This window comes from Nicotiana tomentosiformis, chromosome 1 (assembly GCF_000390325.3).
Source record: "Nicotiana tomentosiformis chromosome 1, ASM39032v3, whole genome shotgun sequence".
In the NCBI taxonomy this organism is placed as follows: Eukaryota; Viridiplantae; Streptophyta; class Magnoliopsida; order Solanales; family Solanaceae; genus Nicotiana; species Nicotiana tomentosiformis.
The window spans coordinates 127,797,770-127,811,466 of record NC_090812.1 but is presented as its reverse complement, the minus strand read 5'-3'; the positions used below and the strand labels follow the sequence as shown (position 1 = coordinate 127,811,466).

Genomic DNA, 13,697 nt, shown 5'->3' with positions numbered 1-13,697 from the left:
CAGAATTTATGATTTTTGTTGGGTTCTAGGATGCGAGCCTGGGTTGACCTTTTGCTATTTGATAAATATTGGAGCTTTATTACTTGGAATCGATTTCTATAGTTGTGTTTGATGGTATTGAGTTATTTTTGACTAGATTCGAGCCGTATTCGCGATGAAAGGGATTTTTGGAGTATTGATTCTCTCGTTTTGAGGTAAGTATCTTGCCTAGGTTTGGCTTGAGGGTATTTTACTCGTAGACTATGATGTTTGCTATGTGTTAGGGAGGGAGGACGCACGTACATGGTGACGAACATATATCCATGCACCATGGTTATTCATGATGCGGGTAAACATTAGGCTATTATGTGCCTCGTTTTACTATCATGCCTTTGTGTTATCGTATTTTTTCTACTTGTATGACTACTTGAGTTATTATTCATGTTAGAAATCATGTCTAGGCTATGTGCATATCCGTTTGAGACCTATTTTGCTATGTTAAGTAGTTGCCTTGATTGTAGCCATACTTTCTCAGTCATGATATTCTATCTGCGTATTATATCATCACTCCGTTTACTTCTTACATGTTATCTCACATGTCGTTGGTTTTCTTACTTGAGTATTACATGCTGAGTGGATTTATGGCACGTTGGTATAATTCATGCGGGGTATATTGATTTTGATACTCTCAAATATTTGCATATTGTAATTTGAGCAGATTAATGATTGAACTGAGGCTATAGAGCCGTGTTGATATTGATATTGAGGTGACGCGTACACCAGCCCCCCTTATTGGGCTGAGTGGTACTAGTATTGAGGTGATGAGTGCACCAGGCCATTGGGCTGAATTATGATCGTTGACATTTGATTCAATAAGTGCTTGGGCTAGGATCTGCCTCTCCAGAATCAGGTGATGACCAATGGTCTTTGGGCCCTGTGAATGTAGGCACTTGGTATGTGCTGAGTGAGGGGTTTTATGTTAGGAACCCGTACAGTGCTGAGATTGTGCTTATTTGATGATTTCATTGCGAATTTGATGATTTTGGAATTATTACACGTTATTCAGGCATAGCGATGTATTTTTCTCGTGCTAATTAAAACTCTATGTCTTGAAATTGATGCTTTAACCGATTTGATTAGAAAGCGTGTGTATTTCTTGTTATTGTGAATAAGTTGAACTTGTTATTTTGAGCTGCTTTCCCTTCATATTATTATTATGTTATTACGGTTATTGTTGACCTTTTAAAGTGAGTAGCAGACTTTGCCAATCTCGTCACTATCTTCAATCTGAGGTTAGGCTTGCTACTTATTGATTACATGGGGCCGATTGTACTCATACTACATTCTTCACTTTATGTGCAGATGCAAGTGCTGCTGATAGAGCAGATTGATAGTGAGTTGCACTGGTACCCGCTGGTGATTTCAAGGTAGCACTGTCGCTCCGTTTTCTAGCCTTGGAGCGCCTTCCTTTACTTTTGTTATTTCTGTCTATGTACTTCAGATAATATTGTATTGTTATTCAAAGAGTTTATTTGTTTATTCTATAAAGATCATGTACTTGTTGACACCAAGTTCTGGGATGGTATTTCAGTTGTATTGCTATTTTTCTTCATTTATTTATCCTATTCCGCTTTTGAGGCTTTTACTTATTGTTATTGAAGTTTAATTCTATATATTGAATGTTTGCTTTCCTAGCAAGCAATGTTAGGTGCCGTCACGACTTTGGTGGGATTTGGGGCGTGACAAGTGTCCTTATCCAAAATACATGCATATACTCAAGAATTACAGGAAAATAAGTGCACAAGGACTTAATAGAAATCATACGGATATGTGCTCATGGAATCTCCATGTGACTACGGACCATTTAAGAAATTCGACATATCAAGGATAAGTTCTCATGCCTTCATAATTAATCATAAACCTAGGCATGATTTCTAACATCAAATTTAGTCACATAAGTCAAATAAATCATGAATCAAATGAGCATATAATCAAAACACGCCATAAGATATTCCACTTCTACCCCGGTCATGATATAAACTCGGTAAGTGCATATATGCTCGCCACCACGTATATACACCACCAAAATACCTTAAAGACAAAGCAATCAAGTCAAATCCTAGGGGTTTCCCTCTTAACAAGGTTGGCCAAGAGAACCTCCACCCGCTAGGCTGAAAATCACCACAAATGCGAAATCCTAAAAAATCAAAATCCAAACAGCTCGAATCTAGTCAAATACAACCTAATAACGTCAAATAAATCCATAGAAACTGAGCCCAAATATTAAAGATTGAATATTTAATCAAATATACAAAGTCAACCAAAAATTCAACTCGGGCCCGCCTCCTGAAACCCGACAAATTCACAACCCAAACACTTATTCCAATACGAATCCAAATATACAAGTTTCATCCAAGTTCAAATCTTAATTATCCACTTTCCAAATGTTTTCCCAAAACCACCCAAATTTCACTTTAAAACCCAAGCTTTCAGGTGTATAAAATCCATGAAAATCATGATATAAAATCAAATCCAAGAGTAGGTTGCTTACCTCTAATGATGTTGTAAATTTTCTCTTCAAAATCCCATACCCTCGAAGTCTAGGGCTCGAAATATGATAATGCGGGTAAAATCCTGAAATTCCAACTTAAAGTGTGATGCCAAGGCATACCCTTCGCGAACACGGCACCAGCCTTGCGTTCGCGAAGCACCCACTGCCCGCACCCAGAAAACCTTCTTCGCGAATGGGACGGGGGTCCCGTGAACGTGAAGGCCAAAAGACCATCCTCTTCGCGAACGCGGTCAACTCTCTCGTGAATGTGAAGGTCTACTGCCCAACACAACTTCCTTCTTCACGCGGCTGTCCCTCCGTGAATGCAAAGAGCAAAACCCCAACTCAAAAATCTTTCATTGCAAATGCAAATCCAGCCCCGCAAATGCGATGAACACCAGACACAAGCAAAAATCTGATGCCACAATATATGAAAATGATCCGAAACTACTCGAAAATACACGAGCACCCCCAGACTCCATCCAATCATGCAACAAGTTCCAATACCTAATCCAAACTTATACAAATGCTCAGAACACAACAAATAACATCAAAACCAAGAATCGACGGTCAAAACACATGTTAAGGTTATTTTAGGTTCATCAAATTATAAACTTTAAACCAGGCATCCGATTCAAGCCTAACCAATCCGGATTACAACCACACTTTGCGCATAAGTTTGGAATGACAAAATGAACCTATCCCAACTTCTGAAACACCAATCTGAATCTGATAACCTCAAAGTCAACCCTGGTCAAACCTATGAACTCTCCAATCCTACAAATTACCAACTTTCGGGAAATATAGCCAAAATACCATAGGAACCTCCAAATCCAAATCCGAACGTATGTCTAATTTAAAAATCACCATATCAACCTATTGAAACCATTAAAAGACAAATCCGGAGTCGTTTACACAAAATTCAAACCTTGGTCAACTCTTACAACTTAAGCTTCCAAAAATGACACTAGGTATTCCAAATCACTCCCGAACCTTCATGAAACCAAACCAATCATCCCCCCAACTCACAAAAAAATGAAAACACATACTAGAAGAATTAAATAGGGGAACGAGGGACAAATATAAAAAATTACTGGTCGGGCCATTACAGTAGCTCTTGAGAATGGTTCTAGTGGGTTTAAGATTCAAGATGTTATAACTAAACATTTTTGGATTCGTCACGCGGCTAAGGAATTGTGATTTTTGTTGGATTATGAGAGAGACTTGGGGTATTTCTGTATCATTATTGGTTCTGCAATGTCCTGTTGGAGAGATAGAAGAAACGATTTCGGATTAATAGAAGGTCTCTTCAGAGCGGGCATTTTAGTTTGAGGTGTTATTGGGTGCATGAGCGGGAATAAAGTCTCTTATGGCTTAGAACGATGTGATTTCATGTTTTGGATCACTTGATATAACTTTTGATTGAGGGCCATAGTGTGCTAGAAAAGAGAAGTGTTATCGTGAAGGCAAACCAATAGGAATATAATAAAGTTGGGTCATTTTAACAATGAGCTTATGAGGAATTCATTGAATAACAGTGCGAGACCATGGCAATTAATAAGGAAGAGTATTGTGGGTTATCATATGATGTGCTTATGGCTTCAAGCCAAGTGGGAGAATCTACCATTGATGATCGGGTTATATGGGCATGTGTTGCCGTAGTTACTGGACTTGGATATGCTTGTGGATTAGATATGATTCGAGAAGAGTGATATCGAGAATGATTGGGCAAGGGATTTGTTGGATGCATGATGTAATATGCTTTTTTGATATATGAAGGTTGTGAATTGATTCAGGTTTGATGACTTTTATAGATGTAGTATGCAATGTGAAAGGATAAGACCAGTTATTTTTTTTAGAGTATATATGTGCTGGTGGAGCACTAGTCATTCGGCATGTTTTGCTACACATTCCGGACTAGGTCAGAGTGGGTGGCTCTCAAGAATAATTCTAGTGGGTGCATGAGAGGGAATAAAGTGGCTTATGGGTCTTAGGACGACGTGGTTTCATGTTGGGATCACTTGGTATAAGTTTTGATTGAGGGCCATAGTGTACTTAGAATGATAAGTGTTATCTTGAAGGCAAGTCAAGAGGAATCTAAAGAAGTTAGGTCAGTTTAGCAATGGTTGGATCAACATAGTAATAGAAATGATTGGTTTCTTTGGTATAATAGGCCTTACATATGCTATTTTAGCAAGACCTTTGGGTTTGGCAATCTACTTGACTTGGTTGATTTGGAGGGTTTCAGTTCTGATGGCTTGATTATGTGCAAATGGGTTTCAAAGAGTTTACGATGGTTTTTGCCACGACTTGAGGTTGATATATTCTACGTGTGAGGAAAGTTTGTTGCGTGTTGTGAATCTCTCCTCAATCAATCTAAGTCAAAGGCTTCGGATTGATGAAGTGTTTAGGAGAAGGATCATCCTACTTGTGATTTAAAGTTAATAACGAGATTCTCGTATTTTCATATGGTAGCATAATAGATGTGGTGGGCCATGTGAGATTGAATGGACAAGGTTGTAGTTCAGTTTCAAAAGGAAGGTGATAAGTTCTAGACAACATGAAAGATTTCATATGATTAAGAAAATGCTAGCACTATCTTGTATCACCTGAGAAGGGTATATGTTGTAGAAGACGCATTGTGTATTGAGTTGAAGATGCTTGACTAGTACTATAGAAATCGCATGGTTAGTAACCATTGATGTCCAGGTTTTGCTACTCGACACGGATGATTTATGGGAGTATTTATGTCACAACCCTAATATCCCACCACAGGATGTTGTGATGGCATCTAATCTCTAAGACTAAAAACACGCATAGAAAGATAGCGGAAATAATACAAAAAATCTCTATTTTCCCCATTATACTGTTATAATAAATGCCAATATTATAATAGTCAACAAAATCCTACAACCTGGCAGAACAGAGTTATAAGCTATACAGAGATATTCTAAGAACCTCTAACACAACACTGTCTGAGTAGAAGATAAACAACAGTAAAAGTAATGCCTGAAGGTGACTCCGAGTCCTGCAAGCACCAAGTAGGTATTCCTTGAAGTCTGGAATGTATAGCCAAATCACTGAGGCCTAGCCTGATATGAGGTACCTGAATTTGCACAACAAAATATGCAGAAGGGTAGTATGAGTACACCACAACGGTACCTAGTAAGTATCAAGCCTAACCTCGGTAGAGTAGTGACAAGGCCAAGTCAAGACACCAACTAGGATAAGAAAAACTTAACAAGTATAGTGTAGTCTAGTAATGAAACGAGGACATAGTGGCAATAAAGCAATACAACAAAGTAAGCCACAACTGAATTTAAAGCAATAAAGGCAACAAGGAAGGAACACATAATAATAATATCAAGAGAACAATGCGGACAAATACAAGTGAGGTAAATGAGAGATAACAATAAAAATCACAACCGAGGTACCGCCTCGTAATCTCATTTCACAATCACAATCACAACCTTTCCTTATACCGCCGTGTGAGTCTTACATTTAGATAGTTTTGAAAATATTTTTTCCAAAATAGCTACATTCACTTTAGCCCACCTTATGTCACCGGGTGGCTTCAAGTAATTCTCTTACTAGTAACACGCACATAAATCCCATCTTATGCCCACATGCACATTAACCCCTATCCTTATACCGCCGCATGCACATCAATATCACAACATAATAACAACTCACACCAGAACTGCCCATATGCCACAACTTACAAAAATAATCAACAATACCAAAGTTTCCACAACATATAGCCCACGACTCAACCACAATGTGTACAAGAATTCCAACAATAACAAACTAAAAGTGAATAGCTCAACAAAACGATATCTCACCAACTAACAACTTTTCCTCAATGTTATAACGGCTTTTACAACTTCAACACCAATAACTAAACAAGAAGATATTTCATGAATAACAACTTCAAGAAAGTGATTCAACAATTAAAGAAGTAACAAGACAATAAGGAAGGCAATAACTTCAACTAAAGCATACAAGAGAAAAATAACAAGTAAGAGGTGAAACAAGCGTTAACAATGTCAAAAAAAGCACATGTAAGGGTAGACTAATAATGAAAGATTTAACATGTTACGACATTTCAATTAAAGGCACGAAAACTGTCTAAATAGCCTAAACCAGTCAAATACCACATATAGCCTGTGTACCCACTCGTCACCTTACGTATATGGCTTTCACATAACATAAATAGCACAATCGACTCAAATCCTAAGGGGTAGTTCCCTCTCACAAAGTTAGGCAAGATACTTACCTCAAACAAGCTAACTCAATCCACTAGTAAGCCTTTTCTGCGAATATCAAACTCTGGACGGCTCGAATCTCGATCAAATCCTTGAAAATCCCTTCCAAGATCGTCCAAAACCGAGCTCTCGAACTCAAAGGATGAAAAATAACTCTAACCCTTGATCTAGCCCCTTTTCTACCCAGCTATCTCACACCAGTTGAACCAACAATCGTTTCTACAACTTCGCATCTGCAGAAAAATCATCACAGATGCGGCTTTTCATTAACCCCAGAAATTACCGCTCCTGCGGCACACAACACACACGTGCGCCCCCGTTTCTGTGGGAAATAGGGCACTTTTGTGCTCCCGCTTCTACGGAAGCAGACCGCACATGCAGTCCCTCACAACTCGCACAAAGTCCTCTTATGCGAACTGGTGGTCACTTCTGTGGGTGCGCATCTCCACTCAGGTGTCCGCACCTACGACCTTCCCCCTGGATAGCCCCCTTCCCTTTTGCAATAACCCAGCCATACTTGCGTCCAATCCCACCATAGGTGTGATGACACCAGAACTTCAACAGTTCTTCAACAATCAACCTAACTTCAAATGTGCCCGATTTTAATCTGGATCATACTCGGGGCCCCCGGGACTCCGTTTTAACATACCATCAAGTTCCAAAACACATAACGAACTTACTCGAATCCTAAAATCACATCAAACAACATTAAATCTACGAATCACACCCCATTTCAACCTATTGAATCCATGAACATTCAAATTCCAAAACTAATGCCGATTCATACTAAACCAACTTTGATTAACCTCAAATTTCACACACAAGTCATAAATGACACAAGGACATATCCCAACTCCTGGAACCAAAATCCGAACCCGATAACAACAAAGTTAATTCTCGGTCAAACTTCTCAACCTTCCAAACCTTTAACTTACCAATTTTCGCCAATTCAAGCCAAAATGACCTACGGACCTCCAAATAAATATCCGAACATACTACTAAGTCCAAAATCACCATACTGAGCTATCAGAACCATCAAAACTCTATTCTGGAGTCGTCTACACAAAAGTCAAACTCTTTCAACTTAAGCTTCTAACTCTAGGACTAAGTGCCCCAATTCACTCTGAAAACTTCCCCGGAACAAATCCAACCACCCCGACAAGTCACATAACCACAAATGAACATAGAGAAGGTGATAAATAGGAGAACAAGGCTAAAATACTCAAAACAGCCGACCGAGTCGTTACATCCTCCCCTTCTTAAAACAAACGTTCATCCTCAAACGAGTATAGAGACATGCTTGAGGTGATGAAAAGATGTGGATAATGGCTATGCATATCATGCTCGGTCTCCGAAGTCGCCTCCTCGACTGGTTGACCCCTACACTAAACCTTCACTGAAACAATGTTCTTTGACCTCAACTTTCAGACCTGCCTATCCAAGATGGCCACTAGCTCCTCAACATAAGTCAAATCCCTGTCCAATTGGACATAGCTAAAATATAAAATATGGGACGGATCACCGTGATACTTTCGGAGCATGGAAACATGGAACACCGAGTGAACTGCACATAAGCTAGGTGGCAATGCAAGCTTGTAGGCCATCTCCCCCACTCTCTCGAGGATCTCAAAAGGACTAATATATCTAGGGCTTAGCTTGCCCTTCTTCCCGAACCTCATCACACCCTTCATGGGTAAAACCCGGAGTAAAACCCACTCTCCAACTATGAATTCAACATCACGAACTCTCCGATCAGCATAAATCTTCTGCATAGACTGTGTTGTACGAAGTCGATCCTAGATCAACTTGACTTTCTCCAAGGCATCTCGAACCAAATCTGTGCCCAACAACCTAGCCTCACCCGAAAACCAACCAACTGGAGAACGACACCGCCTCCCATATAAGGCCTCATAAGGAGCCATCTGAATACTCAATTGGTAGCTAATGTTGTAGGAAAACTTTGCAAGCGACAAGAACCAATCCCAAGAACCCCCAAAATCTATAACACATGCACGAAGCATATCCTCTAAGATCTGAATGGTGAGCTCGGACTGCCCATCCGTCTAGGGCTGAAATGCTATACTCAACTCAACCTGTGTGCCTAGATCACACTGCATCGCTCTCCAGAAGTGCGATGTAAACTGCGTACCCCGGTCAGAGATAATGGATACCGGCACGCCATGAAATCGAACATTCTCTCGGATATAGATCTGAACCAGCTGCTTAGAAGAATAGGTAGTCACAACCAGAATGAAATGTGCCGACTTGGTCAACCTATCTACAATCACCCATAAAACATCAAATTTCTTCAAAGTCCATGGGAGCCCCAATAACAAAGTCCATGGTAACACGCTTCCATTACCACTCGGGAGTCTCAAATCTTTGAAGCAAGCCGCCTGGCCTCTGATGCTCATATTTTACATGCTAACAATTTAGGCACCGAGCTACATACTCCACTATATGTTTCTTCATTCTCCTCCACCAATAGTGCTGTCTCAAATCCTGATACATATTAGCGGCACCCGGATGAATAGTGTACCGTGAACTGTGGGTCTCCTGAAGGATCAACTCACGTAACCCATCTACATTGAGCACATATAACCGACCCTACATTCGCAACACCCCGCCATCTCCAATAGAAACCTCCTTGGCATCGCCATGCTCTACCATTTCCTTAAGGACAAACAAATAGGGGTCGTCATACTGACGCTCTCTAATGCACTCATATAAAGAAGACTGAGAAACCACGCAAGCAAGAACCTGACTGGGCTCTGAAACATCCAATCTAACAAACTGATTGGCCAAGGCCTGAACATCTAGGGTTAGTAGCCTCTCTGCCACCAGTAGGTATGCCAAACTACCCATACTCTCCGCCTTTTGACTCAAGGCGGCCACCACATTAGCCTTCTCGGGATGATACAAAATAGTGATATCATAGTCTTTAAGCAACTCTAACCATCTCCATTGCCACAAGTTAAGATCTTTCTGCTTGAATAGCTGCTGGAGACTCCGGCGGTCGGTATAGACCTCACATGGAACATCGTACAAGTAAGGCCTCCAAATCTTCAAGGCATGAACAATAGCTATCAATTCTAAGTCATCGACAGGATAACGTTTTTCATGAACCTTCAGCTAACGAGACGCGTAGGCAATCACCCTACCGTCTTGCATCAACACAGCACCAAGACCAACATGTGACACATTACAATACACAGTGTAAGACCCCGAACCCGTAGTCAACACCAATATTGGGGCTGAAGTCCAAGCAGTTTTGAGCTTTTAGAAGTTCGCCTCACACTACCCGGACCATCTGAAAGGAGCTCCCTAAAGGGTCAATCTAGTCATTGGTGCAGCAATGGATGAGAAACTCTCTATGAAACGGCGGTAATATCCATCCAAACCATGAAAACTCCTAATCTCAGTAGCTGAAGATAGCATGGGCCAACTCTGAACTGTTTCAATCATCTTCGGATCTATCTTGATCCCCTTACTCGACACATCATGCCCTAAAAATGCCATCGAATCAAGCTAGAATTCACACTTTGAGAATTTTGCATACAACTTCTTCTCTCTCAAGGTCTCAAGCACGATCCTCCAATGCTGCTCATGATCCTCCTGACTACAGGAATACACCAAGATGTCGTCAAAAAACACAATGACGAATGAATCAAGATATGGTTGGAATACACTGTTCATCAGGTGCATAAATGGTGTTGGGGTATTGGTCAGCCTAAATGACATCACCAGGAACTCGTAGTGACCACACCGAATCCTAAAGGCAGTCTCTGGAATATCTGGATCCCGAATCTTCAGTTGATGATACCCTGACCATAAATCAATCTTTAAGAACACTCTAGCACCCAGCAACTGGTCAAATAATTCATCAATGCACGGCAATGGGTACATGCTCTTCACTATAACCTTCTTCAACTGCTGGTAATCAATACACATCTGTATAAAACCGTCATTCTACTTCACAAACAGAACCGAAGCACCCTAAGGTGAGATACTTGGCTGGATGAAACCCTTATCAAGCAACTCTTGCAACTGCTCCTTTAACTCTTTCAACTATGTCGGTGCCATACGGTATAGTGGAATAGAAATGGGCTGAGTGCCAGACAATAAGTCAATACCAAAATCAATATCTTTGTTGGGCAACATACTCAAACATCTACTGGAAATACATATAGGAATCTCTCACTACTGGATCTGACTCAACGGTAGGAGTATCAGCATTAACATCTCTCACAAAGGCTAGATATCCATCACACCCCTTCTCAACCATCATCTATGCCTTTAGGAAGGACATAACCCTGATAGGAATATAATCCAATGTACCCCGCCACTCTAACCGCGGAAAACCTAGCAAAGCCAGTGTCATAGTCTTGGCGTGACAATCCAGAATAGCATGAGGCAACAACCATTCCATACCCAAGGTAACATCAAAGTCTACCATACTGAGTAACAATTGATTAGCTCTGGTCTCAAAACCACCAATAACAACTAAACACGAGCGATACACATGGTCTATAATAATAGAATCTCTCTCAAGCGTGGACACATACATATGAGAACTCAAAGAATCTCGCCACATATCCAAATACAGAGCAAAGAAAGATGACACATATAAGTAAGTGGAGCCTGGATCAAATAAGACTGATGCATCTCTATGACAAACCAGAACAATACCTATGATGACTACGTCTAATGCGACTGCCTCCGTCCTACCCGAAAAAGCATAGAATCTGTCCTGGCCTCCCCCTACCCGCCTGACCTCCACCCCTAGTTGGTTATGTAGATGGAGCGACAACTGGAGCAACAACCATGACCTGAGAAATCTGTGGACCCTATGGAATATGTCGAGCCTTTGTAGTCTGTGGAGGTGCAACCCTCCTAAGTCTGGGGCAGTCCCTTACCATATGTCTGGTGTCATTACACTCAAAACAAGCACTCGGTAGGCATGGCTGCAGAAACTGGCCCTGGCCTGGTCGTCTAGACTGACCGCTGAAGGCACCCCTTGCAGGTGTTGCATTAGATAGCGGCTGAGAAAAATGGACAACCTCAGACTTAGAAGTAGCTGGAGCACCACTAGAAGCTGTAAGTGCTGAATAAACTGGACGGCTCACATAGCCTCTACTATAACAGGCTGTAGCTGAAGCGTGCCCACCACTAAATCCTCCAGTACCTCGAGGCCTTTTGGCCTCCCTAGCCTCTCTCTCACAGCCATGCATACCCTCAACCTCCAAGCGATCTCTATCTCTCGAGCCATGCTGAATCTAATACAATAGCTGAGCCCCTCGATGAATCGGCGGACTCGCTCTCTGATTGTAAAAACCAAGGCAGGTGCATACATTTTTACATTTAGCATTTTTATTTGTTAAAGTTTCGTCGTAAGTTGATCAACATAAGCTCGGGAATGAGATTAATTTTGAGGATATAGGTATTTATGTTATTTATAATAGGTGATAAGTAAGTGTCATGAAGGTTAGAGGGTAAACAGATCGAAGAAAATCAGTTTCGTTGAAGTTTGACAATTTGGGATAAAATACGGACCAAGCTATAATACCCCGTATTTGTGGACAAGTGCCAATGTACCACATGACCATGATAGTAAAGTGTATAAAGTATGATAAAAGTGATTAGTATTTTAATTAATTTGAGATAATTCTTAATTATATGGGTAATTGATTAATTATTGATTTAGTGGGAGACTAACAAGCTAATTAAGAATTTATGGATAAGCTTAATGGAGATACTTCCCAACGTGGCAGCAAGTGGGATTCTTAAGCAAGCCTAATAGTGACTAGGTAATTTAGGTAGCTAGGTGGCATATTTAAGGGATTCTTTAAAAGTAATCACATAAAGTGGGGCCCACACTCACTATGATAAAGATACATCCCTACATAATTAAAGTGAGATGTATATACTTGCTAGTAACGGATGGAAAGTCTCAAAAATAATTCATATGAACCCATATAATGCTATAGCAGCGTGAGTTATAATTCTAAGGGAACAAGATATAACTTTTCTCAAGAACATCATACGGAGTTTTCCCTACTTCGATCCACCGTTACGTATTTTGTCGCGATTGATGTGTGTTAGATGGATTGTCAGGAGAATCGGCTCAGGTATGTTAAGGCTATCCCTTCTTTACTTTTGGCATGATCCATATGATACAAATAAAACGAGCAAACGCACAACTTTCATAAATGACTCTATTCATAGAAGTACTAGGACTGCCTATATTCTTGATTCCCCATGTGTCCTATTATTATATCATCTGTTCACGGGTCTTAGAAAAATACGTAAGTTGATAAAGTTTATCCAAGATATCTTATTGACTTACTTCATTATGCATTGCATTTATTTATACATGTACATTGACCCATGACCAGATAGCGTTATATACGCGTATATTATATGTATATGGAATATGGGAAAAGGTTATGACGTTATATACGCACCACCACCTCATCAGTTGGTATACGTTGATGATTTCGCCCACTGAGGCCTAGATGATATGATGGGATACCCTCAGAGGCTTCATGATGTTATGTACGCATATACCCATGTATGATACGACATTTATACGCACCTGCATGGCATTATAAATATTTCAGGATTCAAAAAGTTATTTAGGCTTACATGCAGATTCCTTTACTCCATATTTCTTTTGTGTCTTCTATGTACTAATTTTCATGGCTTACATACTCGGTACATTATTCGTACTGATGCCCCTATTTCGTGGGGACTGCGTTTCATGCCCGCAGGTGCATGTAAACAGGCTGACGGTTCCCCTTTTTAGGATCCTTGATCAGCGAGAGTTGGTGTGCTCCATTTGATCCGGAGCTGCTATTGGGTTTTGGTACGATATATTTGTATACATATATGGGCATGACGGG

The 13,697-nt window shown here is 40.5% G+C and overlaps 1 protein-coding gene across 1 annotated transcript; it reads right to left on the bottom strand.

Moving 5' to 3' along the window:
• Positions 1-11,083: 11,083 nt before the first annotated feature.
• On the bottom strand, positions 11,084-12,026 carry LOC138909385 (uncharacterized). Its single transcript, XM_070200582.1, has 2 exons — positions 11,798-12,026; positions 11,084-11,436 (listed from the first exon to the last, which is right to left on the bottom strand). The coding sequence occupies exons 1-2, from the start codon at positions 12,024-12,026 to the stop codon at positions 11,084-11,086; spliced, it is 582 nt and encodes a 193-aa protein (XP_070056683.1).
• Positions 12,027-13,697: the final 1,671 nt, after the last annotated feature.

Bases quoted from the DNA above. Each gene is read 5' to 3' on its own strand.
- LOC138909385 (XM_070200582.1), bottom strand. From the start codon at position 12,026: ATGCATGGCTGTGAGAGAGAGGCTAGGGAGGCCAAAAGGCCTCGAGGT. The intron at 11,437-11,797 runs GTCAGTCTAGAC...TATTTGATCCAG, and splicing joins TGCAAGGGGTGCCTTCAGCG to GCTCCACTTACTTATATGTG.